This window comes from Carcharodon carcharias, chromosome 14 (genome assembly GCF_017639515.1).
Source record: "Carcharodon carcharias isolate sCarCar2 chromosome 14, sCarCar2.pri, whole genome shotgun sequence".
NCBI classification, from domain to species: domain Eukaryota; kingdom Metazoa; phylum Chordata; class Chondrichthyes; order Lamniformes; family Lamnidae; genus Carcharodon; species Carcharodon carcharias.
This window is the reverse complement of record NC_054480.1, coordinates 22,323,214-22,346,760: the sequence shown is the minus strand read 5'-3', so window position 1 is coordinate 22,346,760 and position 23,547 is coordinate 22,323,214. Positions and strand designations below refer to the sequence as shown.

The 23,547-nt window shown below is 43.6% G+C and overlaps 1 protein-coding gene across 1 annotated transcript; it reads right to left on the bottom strand.

Moving 5' to 3' along the window:
• Positions 1-9,597: 9,597 nt before the first annotated feature.
• Positions 9,598-9,909, bottom strand: LOC121287502 (histone H4-like). Its single transcript, XM_041205436.1, has one exon. The coding sequence runs from the start codon at positions 9,907-9,909 to the stop codon at positions 9,598-9,600; it is 312 nt and encodes a 103-aa protein (XP_041061370.1).
• Positions 9,910-23,547: the final 13,638 nt, after the last annotated feature.

Genomic DNA, 23,547 nt, shown 5'->3' with positions numbered 1-23,547 from the left:
CTCCAATCTTACATCCTCTCCTGCACCCTTCAGTTCTTTGACTCAAGGCTTTTGTGCTTGGCTTTACCCCACCACTGGCAACAGAGTCCTTAAGACCATAAGACATAGGAGCAGAAATTAGGCCATTCGGCCCATCGATTCTGCTCTGCCATTCAATCATGGCTGATAAGTTTCTCAACCCCATTCTCCCATAAATAGTCTTGGTCTTTCTCCCTGGAAAACGCTACCTAAAACCTTTGGCTCTTTCTTTATCTTTCAAAGATTTTCAAAACCTTTCAAAATTCAAATTTACCGCCATGCTTTTGGTCATTGTTCCTAGCACTCCCACATGGCTCATCTTCTGTCTAATTCTTTTATCAATTCTTACCTTTGGCCTCCAAATTGCTTTGGGTTCTTTGCTGCTTAAAGATCATATATAAATCGAAATTATTGTGCTTGTAATAGTTATTTTATGGATGGGTATGTTAATCATGTTTCCATTATTAATAATACAGTGTAAGGATCGTGTTAACAGAGCTGGAGCCAGACCGCAGCCATTGAAGAAGTAGGTAAGGCAAATGAGGAAGGGTCAGCAGGGTTTGGGTGAAGTGGTTGAAGTTGCGGGGGTGAGAAGATAGAATGCTTTCCAGCGCTTGGTATCTGGGGCTTTGATCCACAGGCGATAAAGCTATGCTCATGGCAGGGAACAAGCAGTTAGGTTGGGTGTCAAGTTTATCATCAATGGGTGAGGCAGATTGTAGCCCTTCTCAATTAATAAATGGTGCTTAATCATGGGTGGCACCATCAGTAAGTCACAATGTTTAAACCAATGTGACTGACTCACTCCTAATGTATGAGATTCACAGATCTTTAAGTTTCTTCCTTTTACAACTTTATCCCTCTTCCACAGTGTAGATGTTAGTTTTTTTTTATTTCCATGTATAACCTTCTTGAGTGCCGTATAAAGAGTTAACAGAGGGGATTTGCTAATATATGGCTTAGAAGATGTTGTACTGCTGGCATCAGTCAGACATGTGTTAGATTCTCAAGAGAAAGGTTGGAGTCATGCCTGGGAGCTATATGCCTACTCTGTAATCTGTTTAAATATAGTACTAATAAACAAGCATTAAGCAGATACCAGAGCATGCCTATGATCTGGCTGAAAACCAAATACCATGCCTAGAGCCCAAGGTAGAACGACCTACGTCAGAACATGGTGGCAGCAGAGGAGACATCAATGTAAGAAACAACTAAGTGTTATGGAAGAAGCCATGAGTGAAGAAACTTTTGAAAGCAGCTCGTAAAAAATTTGGAGGAAGAAGGAGCTAAGCTGGAGAGAAGCAACAATGACCATACCTGGTGAGCAGCCCCTGCCTTTGCCCTGCCCGTTTGACTGCCTCATGGGCCTACAGGGAGGCCAGCAGTGAGAGTTATGGAAATGCTAGTTTCTCTGTTACCGAGCAGCATCTGGCTTTCACAGAAAGGAGCAAAAGCTTCAAGTTAGTTCCTTTCTTTATTCAGTGGTCCAGTAGCAGACAACATTCTCCTAAGGCAGGGGGTAGAGGAGTCCAGCCTGGACTTTGAGACCGTACTCAAAGCTTTTGACACCTATTTCAATCCGCCACTGAACCCCAATATTGAGCAAGAGATCAGCGTGAGAGGTGTGCTAAACTCCGAAGGCGGAATTGGGCTATAATCCATCTCAATTTTGAGGCCTCACATGACTCTGTTGACTGGGTAGGCCCATGGGCAGGGGCCCCACCCACAAGAAAGCCTGCCAAATGAGGCAAAAAGGCATGAAAGAGAAACCAGCCTAGACACCAGAACTGCTCAACGGGGGCATGGAATTCTTTCAGTGTGGCAAAACTGGACATTTCAAGTGTTTCTGCAAATTCAGCAATTTTAATCGAAGTTGAAGACCAGAAAGCATTCTTTGAAATGCATTCAATCCAAGAAATGGAAAGTCAAGAAAAAAACAAAATGACAGAGTTCCAAGGGAAAGTTGATAGTCTTAATCCAGACTACAGTTACAATCCAAGTTCAAGGCTCTGATACTACTTTTAAAATTGATACTAGAGCTGCTGTTAACATATTAGCAGATGATCCCGACTGGCTTCAACCAATGATCCTTTATCCATCAGACATCAAATTACAAGGCTCAGATGGCATGACCTTCCAATCAAAGGCAGGATTATTGCTCCTCTTGCTACCCCTTGCAACACATCATTGATTCTTTCTATGTTCTTCACAATCAACATACATCCTTGTTGAGTGGTGATGTTGGCATAGTTCTAGGAATCTTAGAGAAACCAGATCATGCTCATCATTTGAATGACTCGCTGACTTTCATGCAACAATCTTCAATCTTTCATTTAGAATCATTGGAAATTCAGCCTTCAGAAGCTGAGGAAGTTTATACAATCAGCAGTAAGTTCCTTTCTTTCACAGAGACATCATCCACTGGGCCCAGGGCAGACATGGATCTTGTGAATCTCTCAGTTCTTCACAAAGTAAGGCCGGAGGTGATGGATACAGAAGTCACTGCAGCAGATGGTGAGCATCCTCATGAAGACCTGCTGGACCTGAATTGGCTCTTCATAGAGGGTAATGAGGAAGAATCCCTGCAGTACTGAGTGATCTTTTGAAGGCTGAGGTCCTAGAGAATGATTCATCTTTCATGTTGATGGATGCACGTCATGAAGTCACTGTTGTCTTTTTAGAGAAATCAACTGTGTTTTTAATGGTTGACCAGCATTTAGATCTTAGTTACCTGACCTACAAACGAATTGCTTACTTTACCTCCCGTTGTTCATGAAGAGTCTTCCACAGAGGATGCATTGCCTGAGTCCATGTTAGAGTCCATAGAGGCTCACGCTGCTAAAGAGCTGGTAATTTGCAAGGGTGAAAGTCAATCAACACCCATACTTCAGTCCTAGCTGAAAGTCTTCTTATAAGGCATTTTGATATTTTGTGTATTTCTGTGATGCTGTAAGTTCTTCCTTTGTTTCTTTTTTATGCATTATCTTTATATTTGTGTCAAAATGTAACCTGTTGTGAGGTGGACCAACGTCCTGAGCTCAGAGCCAGGTGGTAGGAATATGGAATGCGGAGGACATTGGACGAAAGGAGAAGGTTTTTCATCAAAGACATCAATTCTGAGGCTTGAAACTTTTTAAAAAGTAAAGACTGGGCAAGGATACACAGATGCAGATGTGTCATGACATGTCACTGGGGTGATGGCTAACCATCAGACACCCTGATTACAGAAACTGACCTAGACAATCGTCTCTTGGGTATGTGTGAATGGCTTTCCTCCTGCCTTACCAAGATACAGAAATCACATCCATTGCCGGCAGGTACCTGGAGACACCCTCTGCTGAGAGCAGGAAATGACCATGTGCAGGTTGTCTTTGCATGACCAGCGGGGGATTGATAGTCTAATCAGACGACTTGATTTAAGACATTACCTTATATGCCGAGAGACCAGGTTCAGAAAGGAATATAAAGCCACAGCTCTCAAGGACACTGGGGGCTGCAGCCAGGAAGTGTGATTTGGTCAGTCATGGAAAGTCATGTGGAGGAGTTCGTTCAGTGTATCAACCACCCAGGAATGAGCCCCTGCACTTGAGTCTTATTAAGTAACTAGTTGTAAGTATATACTATTCCTTACTGCATTAATAAAGGTTTTCCACATAAAGTGGAAATTGTATCCATAGTTTGGTTTGTGTCATTGATACCAAGTAGTGAGGTAGTGAGACCCCCGGTTAAGATTCTGACATTCTTTCCTCCAGAGCTGGAGGTCAGCACAGAAGCTGTAGCAGAATCTTTAGCACTTCCAAAGCTGCAGAATCCTGTACAGCAATCTTGTCCTCGAGTTGATTGTGTACAGGAAATTTATCTCATTACAGAAGGTGAGGCTGTCTTGTCTTTACATTCTCAGCTATTCTTCCCATTGCACATAATGGAGCAACCTCGTTCAGAGAGAAGTGAGGCTCTTTTACCACTACCTACAGAAAGTAAATGGTCTTCCTGAAGTATCAGCGGGGAACCATCTCTTATTCTTTTCCTGACAGTTTTACAGTAAGCTGGTCATTTTTTTCCTTCATCGTCTAAGTTCATTGAAATCTCAGATCTTCAAAGCCTTTTCAGTCTTTGATGCAGCAGTTGATGATACAGCTGTGACAGTCTTCCCTGGAGTTAAAGATCATTCCTCTTCTAAAGCTTCTTCCTAGAGTCCTTCGAGGGAGCAACAAGTTCCTCAGAGTGTCCTGAGTTCTTCTAGTCCCAGAGGGTCCAATGGTCGATTCTCTTCAGTTTTCTCTTTTGGATCAGTATTTCGTTGAAAAGTCTTCGTTGTCTTTGCAGTTCAGTCATCCTGAAACCTGCACTCAGCTTCCCAGCAATGCTGACAATGTGCTGTCCTATCCTACAGATGATGGTGCCCTCCCAGATGTAGATGAAAACCCTCAGGTCTCCAAGCATTCTTCTCTAAGGACCAAGAATACTGTGGGAGATTGAATCCCCCAGGCCTGTGACTTGGGGAGGTGAAGAGTAGGAGTTGGAGTTGGCTAGAATCTGTGGTTGTAAAAAGGGAGTTACAGAAATATAATGTAAATAGTTAAAGACATAGTTTCATGTTATTGTTAAAAAGTAGCATAGTATTTTGAGGGAGGTGTGGTATTAAGGTTTAACAGTTGGGATATGCTAATGTATAACGCAGATGATGATGTACTACTGACATCAGTCAGTCATGTGTTAAACTCGAGAGAGAGAAGTTGGAATCATGCTTAGGAGCAACAAACCTACTGTGTAACCTGTTTAGAAGTAGTACTAATAAACAAGCGTTAAGCAGATATGTCCACAGTCTGCCTTAGAAAAATCCCATGCCCAGGGTACAAGGTAGAAGGACCCATCTCAGAACATTGAGGAGAGGAGAAATTATTATGCTTTTAAGATCCCTCAAACAAGCAGGTAAAATACTATAGGTGCTGGAAAGAATATTTGTATTGTGCGAGGCGTTTGTGGAATTTGATAACGATTTTCTTTGTAACTGTATTGATTTTCTTTTCTTATCAGCATCTACCCTATAGAGCCAGAAGGTTCTCTGTCTCAGTACACCCAAAATTATTTGGAACCTTGCTTCACATGTGTTCTGAAGGACCAAGCAGCTAGAATGACTCTCTTTTGTATAGTCATCGAAGGGGAAAAGTAAAAGGAACAGAAAAGTCAGAATGTTCTGCGAATGAGGCAAAAGACAGTAACGCACTTGCTATTAGCTCTGTTGGTGGCACTCTGGCATCTGGGTTTATTTTGTGCTGATTTTTAGATAGGCAAACAATCTCTGTGGGAAAGTTCCCGTTGGAAAGATTGATGCAGAAACCGCCAACATTTCTGACTGTGTGATCCAGGAAATTCTGGGCAATTGCGTTGTGCGTCATGTTGTTTACTTGCATCTGTGCAATATGGCAGGTATGCTAGAGAAACAGCGATGACATATTTGGAGTTATTTTAAGGAAATGTAATGAAAACATGAAAATATCTTTTGAAAAGTTTGAAATTTCCACTACTCTACTTCACAAGTGTAATTGGAAGAGAGGCTTTGCAAGTACTTTGACACATTTATGACATTAAATACTCTATATGAATGCAAATTCTTGTGTTATTGATATGAACTTTGGCCATCATCGGCTTTTATTGTAGAAGCAATTGAATGTCAGTACCTCTGAAAATATTTACATCCAGATCACATTGTAAAATACCAGTTACAGGCCCATAGTCAATGGAACTGAGTAGCAGACAGGACGTTTAACAAGCTGCAGATACAATGTCACCCATTTCGACATTGACTTGAGTGCATTCCCACTCAAGTCATATTTCACCTCTTCAGTTTCTGTTTTTTGTGAACAAGTATTACAATATTCTAAAAGTTTATTTAACATAATATGGTACAACTAAGATCTTTGGTGTGTGATTATATTCAAGCTAAACAACAAATAATTAGCATCTACTCTGACGCTAGTGCTAACCTTTATTCTGCTATTAACACCTACTCTGACCAAGCTTTGTGTCTTTACTACTATCATTAGCACTTACTTTGCCTGGGTACCATGACATCTTTGTCATTTTATCTCCCCCACTCTCTAACCTACCCCTGACCTTCTCTTTGTCTCCACAAGCCCCTCCCCCCTTTTCAACAGCATAACACCCCTCACATTCCTACCTCTCTCCAGTTCCAAAGAAGAGTCATATTGGACTTGAAACATTAGCTCTGCTTCTTCCTCCACAGATGCTGCCAGACCTGTTGAGCTTTTCCAGTACTTTCTATTTTTATTTCCGATCCCTAGCATCCACAGTATTTTGCTTTTATTAACAAATAACTAAGTGCATCTAAATAGGTTACAAGCCAGGTGACCCAGTGCTGGGGAGGTCCATGCTTACCAGAGTCTTCTGGAAGAACCAGCTCCTGAATGTTTCCTAGCTACCAAGTTCTTCATCTTTTTGAAGCTAGCCCATCCTTTATTACAATGTCTTCCATCCCATGCATCTTAAAATCTGAAGTAATCAACAATATTTTTCAGCAAAAGCTAAACTTATGTTGAACAAGGTCCGTCCAGTCTGGCATATGTTTTTTGCACTACCAAAAACATGGCTGAGGCCAGAACTTATAATTAGATTTGAATAAATATTGGATGATCACTATGCTATAAGTTCCTTTCCCAAATATGAGGTCCAGATGAGATCATTTTACCCATAGAGGCAGAAGCAAGCATTGGATTATAAACATGCACTTTGGCCTTAAGTCCCTTCACAGAAGTATTAGATATGCTGTTCTGGTTAAAGCAACAGATTAACTCCCAGAGGTCCTGTTACAAACTGTTAAGTATTTTAATTCAATTTTAGCATTCTACTCAAAAGATGTGAAATTGGGCTCTGTAGTACCACTGGAGCAGGGCCTACTGAAGTTCTGAGGGCAGAAAATAGTGAGTGTAATGCTGCTGGCCACTTCTGGCGTATCCTGTGTGGTGACTCATGCTCAGTAGATGCTACTGTGGGCATGTATGCTGGTGGCATGGGAAGATGTCGGATATTGATGTCAATCCGTTCCAGCTGATTAGATGTATGTTGCTGATACTTCGATTGTGCAAGTCCACTGAATGCCTGCTCTACTCACTCTCAGCTGAACATGCTTCAACTGCATGTGAAACCAACCCTACCACTAACACTATTTAAAGGGATAGGCACCCAACTTGGTGCTTTTGGTTTACTTCTACTGTGCTGAAGTACTGTGTCTTGTTTTGAAATGCCAATTGGTGACATTATGCAACCACTCTGGGATGACAGAGGATTTTGCTACCTGTTGTCTGCAAGCTGTGGGAGCTGTTGCTATGGTACCTCAGGATCTGCAAATACCAAAGAGACTGCAGAGGGGGGAAGCTCTGTGAAGAGGGAGGAGGAAGAGGCGAGTTTGCCACAGATGGCCTTACCCACCACAAGTTGTCTGAGTGCAATTCTCACACCTCCATTTGAACCAGGAGCAATACCGGTGACTCAGGTTCAATAAACAGGTGGTTATAGAACTGTGCCACATCATTCAACATGACCCCAAGCCTCAGACCAGGGTGAGGATGGTGCTGCCAATGGCCGTAAACGTTACAGTGATATTAACTTCTATGTGACTGGGCCATTCCTGGTGGGAGTGAGTGTCATATCCACCATCTCCTACTATGCTATCCATCAAGGCATCCAGGAGGTAACAGAGGCCTCATGTGACAGGAGATATGATTACATCAAGGAGAGAAGGGCAAGATAAATGGGCATATAGATTTGCCCAGGTAATGGGATTCTGGGAGCCAACAACTGTGGCTTTGCGAGCTCACCACCTCAATGAGGAGACATATGGGAACCACAAGGACTTCCATTCCATCAACGTGCAGTTGGTGTGCAACCATATACACTACATCGTGTCAGTCAGTGCCCACTACCCTAGCAGCAGCAATGATGGCTTGATCCTGAGGCTGAAAGAAATTCCACTTTCTTTGCATTTCCAAGAACAACCAGAGATCCGGGACAAAAACTATTCCTGTGCACGTGGGTAATAACCACATGAGGTCAACAGGCATATAAAAAGAGTCATGGAGCCACCAGGAAAATTAGGCAACAGACCAACAGCGTGCTGAAGCAATAATTCCAATGCCTGGGCAACTTGGTGAAAGCCATCCAATAGCTGGAGGAGTGTGCCTCCAAATTCATAGTGGTTTTCTGCATCCACCACAACATTGGCATCATGAGGGTGCAATCATTGCCACCATGAATTCAGTGGCTAAATCAGGAGAAGGAGGAGGAAGAGGAGGGAGGAGGAAAAAGAGGTTCATGGTTACACCATCTGCAGTTTGCATACCTATCCAGACAACAGCATGAGGGTGAGGTGGGAGTTGAGAAAGGGAACGTTAGCATTCTGAATGCTCCCGGTGATGGTGGATGCTATAGGCTCTGTCGCAGTACCACCTTCTTCATCAAGCTAGGGGCTGAAGGTGTGCCTGTCCCCTGAAGCTTGTCTTTGCTCCCTTTTATTACCCTGTCCTGCAAGAAAGAGGGCAGAATTTCAGTGATTGTATTTCACTCTGTTTGGGTGATGTGCCTGCCAGAGCTGAATAGCTAGAGTTACCTGGAGGCAGTGAGAGGTGGAATTGAGGCTAGCATCACTGGAAGGTGTGTGAAGGTGATGTAGAGCATCTGAATGTTAGATGTGAGTCCTGTGTAATAGGCAGCGCTGAAGGGGTGATGTGGTGCAATGAGCAGTGTGAGAGGTTGGCAGTGCAATGGATATGGGATGTCCTTTGAAGATGCATTCACCAATCTTGACCACCTACCTAAGGTCACTAAATGTCTTTTGGCACTGCAGCCAGGTCCTCAGGGCCAGACTCTAGGAGTTCACCTTTCTGACCACCTGCTTCCGCCACCTTCAGAGGACAGTCCTTGAGGCCTCCTGGCCCCCTGAGGGAACAAGGTGTCTCTCCTCCTGTTCATTTCCATTACTAATGCCTCCAGTGCCTCTCTCTGCCTTGGTGCTCCATTTCCCTTCTCTTCAGTTGCAGCACTGATGGTTAGCATCATTCAATGCAGCTTCTCTTTAAGAGGGACAGGTGTGCTTTGAGAGCTGGAGACTCGCTGAAACACGTACTAGTCCCACATGCTGCTCTACCCCATGTTGAATGTGTACCCAACCAGCTGGATAGGTCACAGCATGCTCAAATCATTCAATGGAGAGGTAGGTAAAGTTTGCAGGAAAGGGGTGAGGGCACACCGTGAATTGTGATTCCCCCTGCCTGATAACAGGCACAAACACATTTTTAACCCCTAATCTCTGATACATTTTAGCGCTGTTTTCTCAAAGTAATCTCACTGTATCCATCAGTAGTCTTTCCTCATATTAGAACTAAATGAAACTCCTCTGATATCTCCACTGATTTATCCATTGGGTTCTAAGCCAAACTAGGAAAGCTCTCTATTTCACAGGGAGTAGGGAGGGAGGTAAAAGTGATCAAGGCCATAATTTTATGGCGCCAGAGGCCCGGATAGCAGACAGTGGGGTTGTGTTATAGAGTCAGGTCGATTTGTTCAGCCGCCGAATCCGTAGAGAGTGCGGCCCTGCCGTTTCAGAGCGTACACCACATCCATGGCGGTGACCGTCTTCCGCTTGGCGTGCTCGGTGTAGGTGACAGCATCCCTGATCACATTCTCCAGGAAGACCTTCAGCACCCCGCGGGTCTCCTCGTAGATCAGGCCTGAAATGCGCTTGACACCGCCACGGCGAGCCAGGCGGCGGATGGCCGGTTTGGTGATGCCCTGGATGTTATCGCGAAGCACTTTGCAGTGCCGCTTCGCTCCGCCTTTCCCCAGTCCTTTGCCTCCTTTCCCTCTGCCAGACATGATGCTTCTTCAGTCAAATCGTTGCTGAATGAGTTAAATTGTTTCATAGTTTGCCATTGTGAGATTTGAACTCTTGATCTTGGGGTTACAAGCCCAGTAAAATCAGGCAGCATAGCAGCAGCACCATGCCGATGTCTACCTGCCCCTGCTTCGATTTTACCAACAGCAGGGGAGGCAATCAGCAGCTGCCTTGCCTGTGGGTCAATTGAGGCTTAGGTGGCCCACTACTTCTCTCGTTTCTGCTGGGAGTTTGCCCATGGTGGGGGAGGCCGGCACCAAGTGTCCCACTTGCCAGGTGAAACCTGGTGGACAGGCGGCTGGGCAATGGCATACATCCTTTTCAGGCTCCCTTTGACCATTACAGGCCTCCTCAAGGTGTGAATTTGATTGGTTGGCAGCGCTCGGAGGTGGGACTTCATCCTGATAGGGGGTGGGGGGGGTGGGGTGATGTGTAAGGCCCACTTCAAGCCAATTAATAGCCCAACAGCTGTTAAATGGTGGCTGGGAAAGTTGTGCAAGGGGTGGTGGGCTTGCCTCCGGCTTTTATGCTGGGGAGGGTGTGGCAGAACATAAAATTCAGCCCCAAGTTTCTGATCCAGATTATTATCCAGTGACCTATGCTGGAAATATACATGTCTGGATATCAGGTGAGGACAGGACTGGGCTTGTGCACAATGCCTGCTGAAGTTACAGATGATTAATGGCCACTTGGATAAAGTACCAGAAAATGAGTGATGCCTGTGGATCTGTATCCCATTAGGGAGTCAATGCCTGCAGGAGAAGAGGAGAGGGCAGTAAACCGGAGAGAACGATATTTGAATAAAAGCCCACTGCCATTATCTGGGTTTTGATCTATGTTGTGTAATGTGGTATATTTTCTGAAATCACGTATAAGATTTTTCCCCTGTTGCCATATTGGTAGCACATGCATAACTAGAGGAAGGAATGTTGAATGTGTGCAATTGCATCCAAATTTATTTTCCCATTAAGCAGAGCAATTCGAAATGAAGTCTATTCTTATGCTAGTGGTAACATTTTTCACAATGATGCAGATGTTAGCAAGTAACGCAAGCAGAAATTTTTGCAACTTTGATGCCAGCGCTCAAGTTTCAGAACCATTAGACTGAGGGGAAGATTGTGGTGGGGTGTGAAAATCAGCAATGTGTCCAAATTTTAAATTGCCTTTGAGTGCAGATATCATCCGCTGTATTGTCAACTCACTTTTATTGGATAGCACTAATTATTGTAATGTAGTTTTGAGATTTTTTTCAGAGCTATGATCATTGATGTAATTGTGCTGCAGGCGAAGCAATTCACAATCCCAATGAGATCATTCTCTGTACATCGGCACATGCATGTTCTAAAGAAATGAATATTTGTGCAGCCAAGACTGGAACCGCAAGTTATATGGAAGGGCTGGATGTGGACAATATGCACATCTCAAAAATGTATGTTCTGTGGCCAACATTTCCAAAGCTATTGTAAACATCAGTCTTCAAAGCCACTATTATTAAAGGGAACCATCCATAGGTCTATTGAGTCACATTCCTCATGTTCTTTTGTTCCAACATGCCATTGCTAGAAAGGAGTTTCTATCTCACTATGAAGATATAAAAAAGATATCTTGTAACAAATATCTCTTTCCATCTTGTGCATAAATAACTGGCTTCAATCATGTTTTCATACAACCAGCTGAAATGTTTTCATATTAGCATAACATCCTTGGACTTGTTCTATAGTGCAAACATGGGAGAGAGAGTAGAAAAACAGGCACTGCCAATATTTGGACCACTAATCTAAATCGGGAACTCAAATCTTTCTCCATTAAGTGAGCAGATTGAGGACAAAATCCAACTTAATAATTGTCTCAATCTGAACCAAGAATAATTTGTTAATAAACCCACCAAACTGGGTTCCATGTTGAAGCCAGAAAGCATCACAGCTAAAGCCATTGTTTTGATGAGCTTTAAATTAATCATTCAGGTGTACTAAAAGGAACCCCCAAAGTTTGAGCTCACTTTAGATAAAACTGTCTTCCAACAAATGGTCTGTTTTGATGCTTTAATAGTCTATGATAACATAGACTGGCAGAACTCAGATTATAATCAGGATTTATCCAATTTCCTTTAAACATGTAGGCAGCAAAATTCAGCTCCAAAGTGCCAACAGCCATGGACATAAAAGTAAGGATATCATGCTTCAGTTATACAGGGAATTGATGAGACCAAATCTTGAATACTGTGTTCAGTTTTGGTCTCCTTTAAATGTAAATAAATGTAAATTGTTGGAGGTGGTTCAGAGGACGTTTACTACTTTCATACCTGGAATGAGCGGGTTGTCTTTTGAGGATAGGTTGGACAGGCCGGGCTTGTTTCTACTGGAGTTTAGAAGAATGAGAGGTAATTTGATTGAAGTATACAAGATCCTGAACGGTCTTGACAAGGTGGATGTGAAAATGATGTTTTCTCTTGTGGTTGTGATAATTATGGTTTTATCTAAATGTGTAGTATATCTTTAAGAAGAATGTTATAAGGGAAGATTACATGACCTTGTGTAACCAATAGAAGAGTAACACAGGCTACTTCTGTAGTCAGTAGTCTGTAGTTAGTAGTCAGTAATCTGGAGATAGGGTTTGATGTGAAAGCACACGTGTAGCTGCTGAATACCTTTGTAATTATCAGGATGTATTCCACCTAAGAGGTGTCTGCCGATCAACTCTATCTATAGAACCAACTCGGCCATCCCACAACAAGCATGCAACTGGGATTCACAAGTCCCAACAGTGGGTGAGTCCAGAACTAGAGGGCACTGTTTCAAAATTAGGGGTCGCCCTTTTAGGACAGAGATGAAGAGAATTTTTTTCTCTCAGAGGGTTGTGCGACCTTGGAACTCTCTGACTCAGAAGGTGGCGGAGGCAGGGTCATTAAATATTTTTAAGGCAGAGGTAGATAAATTCTTGTTAGGCAAGGGAATCAAAGGTTATCAGGGTTAGATGGGAATGTGGAACTCGAAACACAAACGGATCAGCCTTGATCTTATTGAATGGTGGAGCGGGCTCAAGGGGCCAAATGGCCTACTTCTGCTCCTATTTCTTATGTTCATAGACCCACAAATAGCAGCCGATTCATTTCTAGCTACTTCTAGTGTGGCCTTCTGCCATGCTTAGAAGGTTGTTGAAGCAGGTGTGCCATGCATGCACCAGGAACATGCAAAGTGGGAATTCATGACTTCACTCAGCATCTTGTGCAGATTTGGCATCCAAGTTACCGATAGGTCTTATTAATAACCTCCCTTAAATACACTCACCACGCACTAGCTCTATTTAAAGTTATCAACATTAGATTTTTGGGGCAAGGTGTTTTGGCTTTCTTTTGCTGCTGCATCGTGAGTGCAGGTACTGTGTTCTGTGTTGTTGGAGGACTTCTGAAAAGGTTTTGGAATCAGGAAGTGGTGCTGAACTTTTTTCAAGGAGTTCAGTGGAGTTTGAAGTCCCGTCAACAGAAAGTCAGCTATCACCCTGGGGGCTATAATTGCTGATTTTCTTGCTATGCTGAACCACAGAGAGATGGAGCAGAGACAGCAGAGAGGGGAAACTGTGCATAGACGGGGGAGTAGGAGAGGACCCTTCAATAGATGGCCATACCCACTGAGGATATTCAGAAAGCACATCTCATACCTCCAACGTAACTAGGAGCAGTGTCTGAGCAAGCTACGCTTCACTAAGGAGGTGATCATTGGACTGTGCCACCTGCTCCAAACTGGACCCACAGCCACAGGACAAGGCAAGGATGGTACTATCAGTGGCTATCAAGGTAACCATCACCTATGCCAGCCAACCTTTCCCTGCTGGAGCCTTTGACGTTACCGACATCTCACAGTTCGTCATGCATTGCTGCATAGCCCTGTACAGAAGGTCCCCAAAAGTTCTCAAAGCATTGGCCACCACTTCTACACTAGAATGGATGGGCACCAAACTCTGTGCCAAGTCCCATGCCAATTTGGAGGCAGACTCCTTCATGCTCCTTGAAAATGACAGCAAGCTGCCTAGCAGGTCTGTTAACGCACCAAGCATCTCTGTCAAGACTCAACTGGAGTCTTGAAACAGGGGAGGCGGGGGGCGGGGGAGGAGGGGGGTTGTGTAGGGAATGAAGAAAGAGGGGGCTGGGTGGAAAGCAAGAGGTCCATGGTGACACCATCTGAGGCTTGCACTTTATGTCATTTGGAGGAATGAGAGTGAAGTGGGATTAGAGAAGGTGAATAAGGCAGGAACACACCATTTCTTTCTTACGAAAGGTGATCAATCTGAAATATTGGGCAGCATCTTCCGGTCTCACCTCCCGCAGGACTGGAAATTCCCACCCGAAGTCAGTGGACCTTTCTCTGGTCCGTCGAATTTTCCATCCCACCATTCCCGTGGTGAGCAGGTCCGGAATATCTCGCCCATTAATTCTGTTCACTCTCCCAGATCTGCTGTGCATTTTCAGCATTTTCAGTTTATATTACAGACTTCCAGAATCTGCAGTACTTGTCTTTTGAAATATAAAGCCGGTGCCTTCACTTCACCAAGGAAGGTACCACTGGGCTGTGTGACCTGTTGCTGTCACAACTGGAGTCTTGAACCAGGGCATGGACAATCCCTCCTGTGGCATTAACGTGTCCCTGTCTCTTATCTTTAATGCTTTTTGGACTTCAGCGGGCGATATCAGCAACATCTACCAGTTTGTTATTTACTGCTGTATCAGGGAAATCACTCTGTATGGCAGTAGAAAGAGGTACATTACATTCCCAATGCACATAGCAAAGCAGGATGAGATGGCGTAAGGATATGCCTTTATGGCGGGTTCCCCCAGGGTTCAAGGAGATCTAGACTACATCCTCATTGCCTTGCATTCTCCCCATCACCCTCCTGGCATCTTTATGACTAGAACCAGCTTCTGCTCCTTCAACATCCAGCTTGTTTGCAATCCTTGGCAGTGCAGCATTATGCTGGCCTGTGCCCGGTTTCCTGGCAGCAGTTCTGATTCATTCATCCTGCGCCAGTCCTCTGTTTCACCTTAGTCTAGCCAGGGCTGAGAGGACACAGGCAGGACAAGGGCTATCACCTTCAGCCATGGCTCTTGATTCCTGTCAAGAATCCAGCACAGCTGCAGACATCGCCTGTAAGAAGAGCTACTTTGCCTGTAACAAGAGCAGAAATTTTATCAAACAGTCAGTCACTATGCCGCCACTGTTTGGATTATTTGGGGGGAGTTTTGCAGTGCAGCCTTGACTGTGTATGCAGATTTGTAGCATAGATAGCCCTCACCACCATCTATGAAGCAAGAAGTGCAGGAAGATGGTGGAGGAGGAACAGAAACAAAACTGACCTTTAGTGCAGAGCAGGGAGAGAAGTGGCTGGTGAAAGCAGCTGCCGTTTGTCATGCAAGGTGTGTTGGGTGAGATGGAAGTAATAAGAGATAAAGGTGAAAAGGCATGAAGAAATCCTGTGCACCATCTCTGCTCCAGCATTGCCATTTGCTGCGGCCATGACCACCCCACTGTCTGGGATGGACAGCACAATTTCTTTTGAAGAGGATGGATGAGCAGGCGGACTCGGGTTCTTCTGGCTGTGGCTTCCTGTGCATTGTGTATGTCCTTCCCCTGCAAGATAGATGTGCCTGCATTTATGATCTACTTTAGTTGTTTAGGGAACGCTCCTGACATGGTAGAACAGTTCCTGTAGAGTTCGTGATACATGTTATGGAGACATTAGGGTTGCAATGGTGGTGAAAGTATGGTGCAGGTTGGGTGCTTACAAGAAAAAGGAAGTGGAGTCAAGCATGGGGCAATGGTTGCAGGACAGTGAAGGAAAGTAGGGGAGAGGCATATTAGTGAGGCTGGAGGTGCAAGCAGAGGGTAAGAGAGCATATCTTGACAATTCTGGTAAGTTTGTTGAACTTTTTCTACATTGCCGCCATGTTCCAGGTATTCAAATCCCCAAGCTAGTGGAATAGCAAGGGTGTCCTTCACTGTCGTTGTGCATGGGCAGTTAAAATAGCACTGGTGTACTTCCCTCCCAATTCCTGATGCACAAAGAAGAGTCATATTAGACTCAAAATGTTAACACTGTTTCTCTCTCCGTAGATGCTGCCAAACCTGATGAGTTTTTCAGCACTTTCTGCTTTTACCCCGATGCACTCCTGCCTGTTGCACTATTATTTTGATGAGATAACAAACCCTCTGCTTGTTTCTCATTTCCGTTTGTGAGATCTTAATTGTCTATATTGCGAGTGACACCATTTCAAAAGTAGTTAATGCAACCAATGCTATCTAAATGTGAGTTGTTCTTTGTTCTTTCTCATTTTGCCTTGGCTTGTGGTTGATATTTTTCCCAGAGTTTCAGCTCTTTGCCTCTAATTCCCTTGTTGTCCTAGTCTGAGCATGTGCAGTATTTCAAGCATGCATTAATGCAATTCTCTCAGATCAACTGGCAGGAGTTTTCTTCACAGTGTTACAGGATTTATGAGTTCCATTACTTCTCAAGCTGATTTGAAAACAAGCTGGAAAGTGATTTTTTTTGGTACAGTTACGCACTTAAGCAATTATTAAAAGGCCATTATTAACTCTGCCCATCTGATGGAAGTAGTTCAGATGGACGATTAAAATTGTGCTTGCATGCTTCGGTCCCTGTTCTCACTGCGCATCTGCTTTTCTTGGAAGTACGCCTCTTTTAATTGAACCCTAAGGGAACACTGGGATGCCCCAATGTCACCAAGCAAAAGAAACTAGCAAAAGTGCTTCCTTTTTAGAGCGGCAGAACTCATAAACAACAAAGCCAAACAAGGAAAAAGGAGTCCTGTCAAATTAATTACTAATATTGTTTTCACTATTGACCATGCACTCCAGCTCATGCCACACACATTGGTCACAGAAGCCCTCAAGCATACCAGTGAAGACAGTTTGTTCCTTCTGCAGGGACATTCAGATGCGGACAAAGCTGCAGAAGAGAGGCAGGCAGCCAAGGCAACCACCTCCATGGGGGTGCATCCAACCTGGACCTGTGGATGGGCTACTTGGTCAGGCCCAGTGCAGGCCCATGAGGCGGTTCTCCTACTTGCCTCTCTCCTGCCGCACTGGCTGACCGAAGAAAAGGAGCGTGGGACTAAAGTGGAGCCAGAAATTGAGGAGCAGCCCCTTCAAATAATGGGACAGGGGCTACAACCTCTCACATTTGTATTATACTCTAAATAGCCAGGTGGCTAATAACACTTTTAGAAGCATTTATTTGCAGTGACACAAGTAACAAAAATGTACCTCCTCATCCAGCAACCATAGCTTAAATCTGTTCCTTTTTATAGAGGCATGTGAATACCCAGTTAAGGCCCACTAGCTGTAAATAATTAAATACAGTGAACATTCTGTATAGGCATGGAACACAGGGTCATTCAGTCCTGAGTGTATGTCAGAAAGTAGTTGAGGCCAAAACATTGCATGTTTTCGAGAAGGATTTAGGTATAGCTCTTGGGGCAAAAGGAATCAAAGGATATGGGGAGAAAGCGGGAGCAGGCTATTGAGTTGGATGATCAGCCATGATCATAATGAATGGCAGAGCAGGCTCAAAGGACCAAATGGTCTACTCCTGTTCCTAGTTTCTATCTTTCTATGTCCTAAAAGGAGGCTAATCAGCCTATTACGCTGGCTCTCCCTAATTCAAAAATGATATGTCACCACTGTTCCATGCAACACTTGTTTTGAAAATATTATTTTAATTATTTGAGTCAGGTACTCCAAAGTTATGCTTGAATCTTGATTGCCAATTCTATTACAAGGTGCTGTCAGCTCTTGGGAATAAACAAAATGTTAGTTTTTTTATTTCAATTCATGAAAATGCATTCTATGTGTAGTTTGCTGTAATAAGGTAGAACTCCATGAGTTTAACGCACAAAGGACTTATCAGGAAACTGAAAAGTGGCCAAAAACTTCGGGGTCATTAAGAACTCCAACCCTCATGGCATTTTCTGAGGCCCATTCTAAATAGGCAAAGCAAGTGTTCAACCCAATTCTAATTTGAGTGATGTAAAAATAAGACATCTTTCATTTCAGTGCATTTTCAAGATCATATTATAATCCAGACATAGGTGCACAATTTCAAAATTTGTGGATGACGCAGAACTTGGAACTATTGTGAACCATGAAGAGTACAATGATAAACTTCAAGAGGACACATCTAAGTATTGGACTGGGCAGACAAGTGGCAGATGAAATTTAATGCAAAGAAGTGTAAAGTGATATTATTCGGTAGGAAAAATGAGGAAAGGCAATACAAAATAAAGAATGCAATTCTAAAGAGGTGCAGGAATAGATAGACCAGGGTCTTTATGTGCACAAATCATTGAAGATAACAGGGCAGGGCGATAAAGCAACTTTAGCATATGGAATCCTGGGCTTTTTAAATAGGGGCATTGAGTACAATAGCAAGGAAGCTATGATGAACCGGAATAAAACACTGGTTCGGCCTCAACTGGAGTATTGTGTCCAATTCTGGGCACCGCAATTTAGGAAGGATGGGAAGGCATTAGAAAGGGTGCACAATAGATTCATGAGAATGGTTCTGGGGATGAGGAAATTCACTTACATGGATGGATTGGAAAATCTGGGGCTGTTCTCCCTTGGAGAAAAGAAGATCAAGAGGAGATTTTATAGAGATGTTCCAAATCATTAGGGACCTGGACAGAGTAGATGGGGAGAAAGATTGAGAGCCAGAGGACAACAATTTCAGATGACTGACAAAAGAAGCAATGGCAACACAAGAAAAAACTTTTCCAAGATCTTTTAGGATTTAGAATGAGAATTGAGGTGTAGTGGAGATAAATTCAATTGAGATATTCAAAAGAGAATTGGCTAATTATCTGAAACTAAACAATTGCAGGGCTACAGGGAAATGGTGGGGGAGTGAGACTAGCTGAGTTGCTCTTTCAGAGTGCTGGTATAGACACAATAGGCCAAATGGCCTCCTTCTGTGTTGAAAACATTCTATGATTCTGTGAATTGACAGCGAGTAACTTTACCCGCCACCAACACATATAGAAAAATCATGAAACCCAGCTATCCCATTGATTTGGAAGACAGAAAATCGTATTCACATGCTTGCAATAGGTTACCTGCCACCAGAACTTACTCAGGAAACTACCCTCCATAATGTTTTCATGAACCTGTTGAGGGTAATTTCCGTTGAGGTGGTAATTGAAATCACAAGACATGTAAAAACGGGCTATTGATTTGCTATTGATCATTTAACACCATCGCAGGGAGTCAAAATTGTCCCTATCGCATTTTTTTCAATACAACCACTTTTGGCTCAGTATAAAATACTGGCTGAAGACTTAGGGCAGAATTTTTCGTCCTACAGGTGGGTGCGCGCGCGACCCGAATGGGAGTGAAATAGCGCACGGTGAGCATCCCGACATCATCGCGCATTCTCATGGTAATTTGGTTGGTGGTCACGTACAAGAGGCAGCAGCACACCCACCGGCAATTATGAGGCCTACTAAGGCCTTTAAACAAGTAATTAACTTGTATTTTCCGCTGCCCACTCAACCGTTCGGTTGGCGGGTGGGCGAATAGGCCAGGCGGCCTTTGCTTATTTTACAAAACCTCATCCACGGGCGGGATGAGGTTTCCAATGGTAACTGAAAAAAAAAAAAAAAATTTTTTTTTTACATCGTTTTCAACATGCCCCTTCTCCATGTGACTGAGTCACATGTGGGGACATGATTATATCTCTTGTAAAATGTTTATTTTTCATTTTAAAATTCTTCCGCTCCCTGAGGCAGCTCTGTGCCTTCGGGGAGCTTACAGTGCACGCTCCCCTGCGCATGCGTCGGCTTCAGCGCTCAGTCTCCTCCCACCTCCCACCCTGGCAGTGCTGAGGCTCTCAGCGCGCGTTTCACGCTGGCTTGGCTGGCTGTTAATTGGCCAGCGCATGTGAAATCGCTGTCGGAGCCCGATTGCAAGCGTCGGTCTGTCTCACGGTCTTTCCCGGGTCTGTGTGCCACGCCCGCCCGATGAGGGGAAAATCCTGCCCTTAAAGTAATGCATTAAAGTAACACAGCTCTGACTATTTAATCCAAGTCAGATTTTTTGGTCCCTCGGCACCTGTTCCACTTTTGTGTCACAGTCTTAGTAACCAAAAAATATACCATCATGTTATATAAACATGCTGGCATCTCCTGTGATGTTGCTTGCAATGAGTCAGCCAGAAGATACACTATTTTGACAGGAGCATTTTATCATATATCTTTAATTTTAATCAGTAATATGCTTTAAATTGCCAGAGCTCTATCTCTATCTGCCAATGACTGAAGAAAGTTTGAGTGGATCGGCTGCTCGCACAGTTGACATGTATTCACTTTACCACCAATTTAATCCAAATTCTAATTTTAAACAGTGAGCTGAGTGCTTGTCATCACTATGGACAGCTGTTATAGCAGCCAGCTGGAGACCTATTTCAATGTTAAATTGGGCAAGGAGAGGCTGGATGCAGGCATTTAAAATCAGGCTGCTGATTAGAATGTCATTCTCGCACCCTTCTCTCCTTGTAGCATAAGGGTCTGCATAATTTTATTTCTTTTCTTTTGTAATTTTCTCACAGATTTTATTTTGCCCTCTCTTCGTATATATTTTTTCTGTTGTTCATTTATTGTGTCTGTTTGGATATTTTCTTTTCCCTTTGTATATTTCTCTCACACCTAAAACAGATTATCTTGCCATTATCACTTTGCTGTTGGTGGGACCTTTCTGTGCAGAAATTGGCTACCATATTTCCTGTTTTACAACATTAACAACATTTCAAAAGTACACCATTGATTGTAAAATGCTTTCTGATGATCTGAGGCTATATATAAATGCAAGTTCTTTCCTTCTATCATTCTTTCTTTTGCCCCACACAAAGCACTTTCTCCCTCCCCCACACACACTGCCATCCTTCTCATGCCTCTCTTCCTCATCCTCACAAACTGGAGTTGGTTTTCATGTGTGGCGTCAATCAGGCAGGTGAGGGAGGGAGCATTCACTCCCCTTACCCAATGATGTCAGTGGAAAATACTCAGCAGGTCAGGCAGCATCTGTGGAGGGAGAAACAGAATCAATGTGTCAGGTCCACGATCTGCACTAGCTTTGCCGAAGGGCCACTGACCTCTGTTCCTCTCTACACAAATGCCACTCAGGTGTGCTAAGCATTTCCAAATTTCCTGTTTCTATTGGAGCAAAGATAACCCCTTTTGCCAGCCCTCCAAAAAACAGTCAAATTACTTCTCATTTCCCTTCAGCAAGAAACCCAGCAGCAGCTGCCTGAGATTTGGTTTGGCACAACATTAAACATGAATTTCAAAACAAAGTTAAGGTATGAAGAAAACATAAAGTACCTGCTGACAAAGTTAAGGTACGAAGAAAACATAAAATACCTGCTAAGCAAAAAAAAGGCAGAGAAATAAATTGATGAAATTAATAAACCTTTTTTGTCTTTTCGTTTACGAAGCCCCAAGTCCTGATCACCAAGGAAGGGGGAGGGGACCTGAGCCAAGCTATGGAATTTTATTTAAGTAACACTGATCTTACGTTTGCCTTTGGTGGTGAACCTTTGAGCTGGCCTCGACGGAGTTCATGCAAAAGTGGGGATTGGAAGTGGGTTGCCTTTCAGCCTGGGTTTTCCTCCTCTCCTCGCCTGGTGTGTGGATAGGTTTTTAGGGAAGGAGGAGGAGGAGGAGGACAGTGTGTGTGTCCCTCTGCCACCCCCCACCACAGCAAGCAGTGTGTCTGTGTGTATGTGTGTGTGTCCAGCTCACTCGTTGACGCAGAGTTCACACACACTCATTTGCTCTCACACTCACTGTTATGACCCAGCAGTTTGGTAAAGCGGAGTTAGTTAAAAATCCCAGAGGGAAACTTCAAGATGCTGTCATAACCAAATTTTAAATGGTATACTTGAGAAGCAACTCTAAATTCAGGAATCAGACCACCAGTTCTCGAAAGGTTTTATATTAAACTAAATGAAACAAGTTAAATATATACACATGGCTATAAATTACTAACATCATAACTTTTAACAAATTCATAAACTAATCTCCATTAAAGCAACGGCAACCTATAGATTTTCAGCAGACACCAGGCAAAGCATTTTCACCTTACAAATTCAAAATGAGTTTCCTTTCACTTTGGTTCCTGTGGAGACAGTTGTAGGCTTACAGCTACTTTGATCTTACATTGCCTCTGCCCTGCACACATGAAAAGTGCTATTGGTTATATCCAGCACATCTCATTGAATGTAAATTCTCATTGTATCACCAGTTTCATTGAGCTCCTACTCTTCTAACAATAAAACCCGTTTCATAGTACCAATTTTATTAGTAATATAAACATTACTTGGTCTCTGCTAGCTAGAGACAGATTTCACCCTACTTGTTGAATGCTCTATTCAACAAAATGCAAATGCACCTCTACTTTTCTGTTTACATCTCAAAACTAGGATACATCAAAGTACCCAGACTAGTTGGCTTTAATCCAATTAAGACACATCCAAAGACTAAACCTCTTTTTTAAAAGAAAAATATTTTCCAATAACATTATATACATTAATAGCTTCAAGACACTCACACGCTCACTCAATAGCAGCTGTGATTTCTTTCCCATTACTTTGTTCTGAGCCCAACCTGTCAGTTGTGCCCTGTGGAGATGATGGCTGACTCAGGAAGGACCCTAGGCGTCCCCTCCCGACATCTCTTTAAGTCTGCTCCCAGTCCAGTCCCTCAACAATGTTGTCTTTGGCCTGGGGTCTTTCCCCTACTGACCTCTCCTCATAAGTCCTGATGTCCACCTCCAGCCTAGTCCCGTGACAATGACCTGGGATGGCAGGATTGTCGTATGAGGAGAGATTGGGCTGACTAGGCCTGTATTCACTGGAAGAATGAGAGAGAGGATCTCATTGAAACATATAAAATTCTGACAGAAGTGGACAAACTGGATGCAGGATGAATATTTCTTCTGGCTGGGGGAGGATCCAGAACAAGGAGTCACAGTCTGAAGATATAGGGTAGACCATTTAGGACTGAATGAGGAGAAACTTCTTCACTCAGTGGGTGGCAAACTTATAGAATTCTCTACCACAGAAGGCCATGGAGACCAGTTACTGAATACATTTAAGAAAGAAATAAATAGATATCTGGACTCTAAAGGCATCAAGGGGTTTTGGGAGAGTGCAGAGGTATGGCATTGAGGTAGAGGAACAACCGTGAACTTATTAAATGGTGGACCGGTTGAAGGGCTGAATGACCTACCCCTGGTCCTATTTTCTATGTTTCTGTGTTTTGAGGTTGGGAGGAGACAGACCCTGGGCCGCAGACACCATTGTTGACAACATCGAGGGACTGGACTGGGTGTGGACCTCAGGACTCAGAGAAGACATCTGGAGGGAAGAGTCTTCAGGAGGGGAAATAAAGTAAATGTAGCAGCACTTACCTTGCACTCCAGCAGTCTCCAGACTCTAGGCAGGGATGAAAGCAGAACATGACTCCAACAACCCCTAAACAGATGTCCACGAGGAGGTAGGCAAGAAAAGGAAGGACTGGGGAATCTGGTGCACCCTACTGAGCCAATGATTGCTGC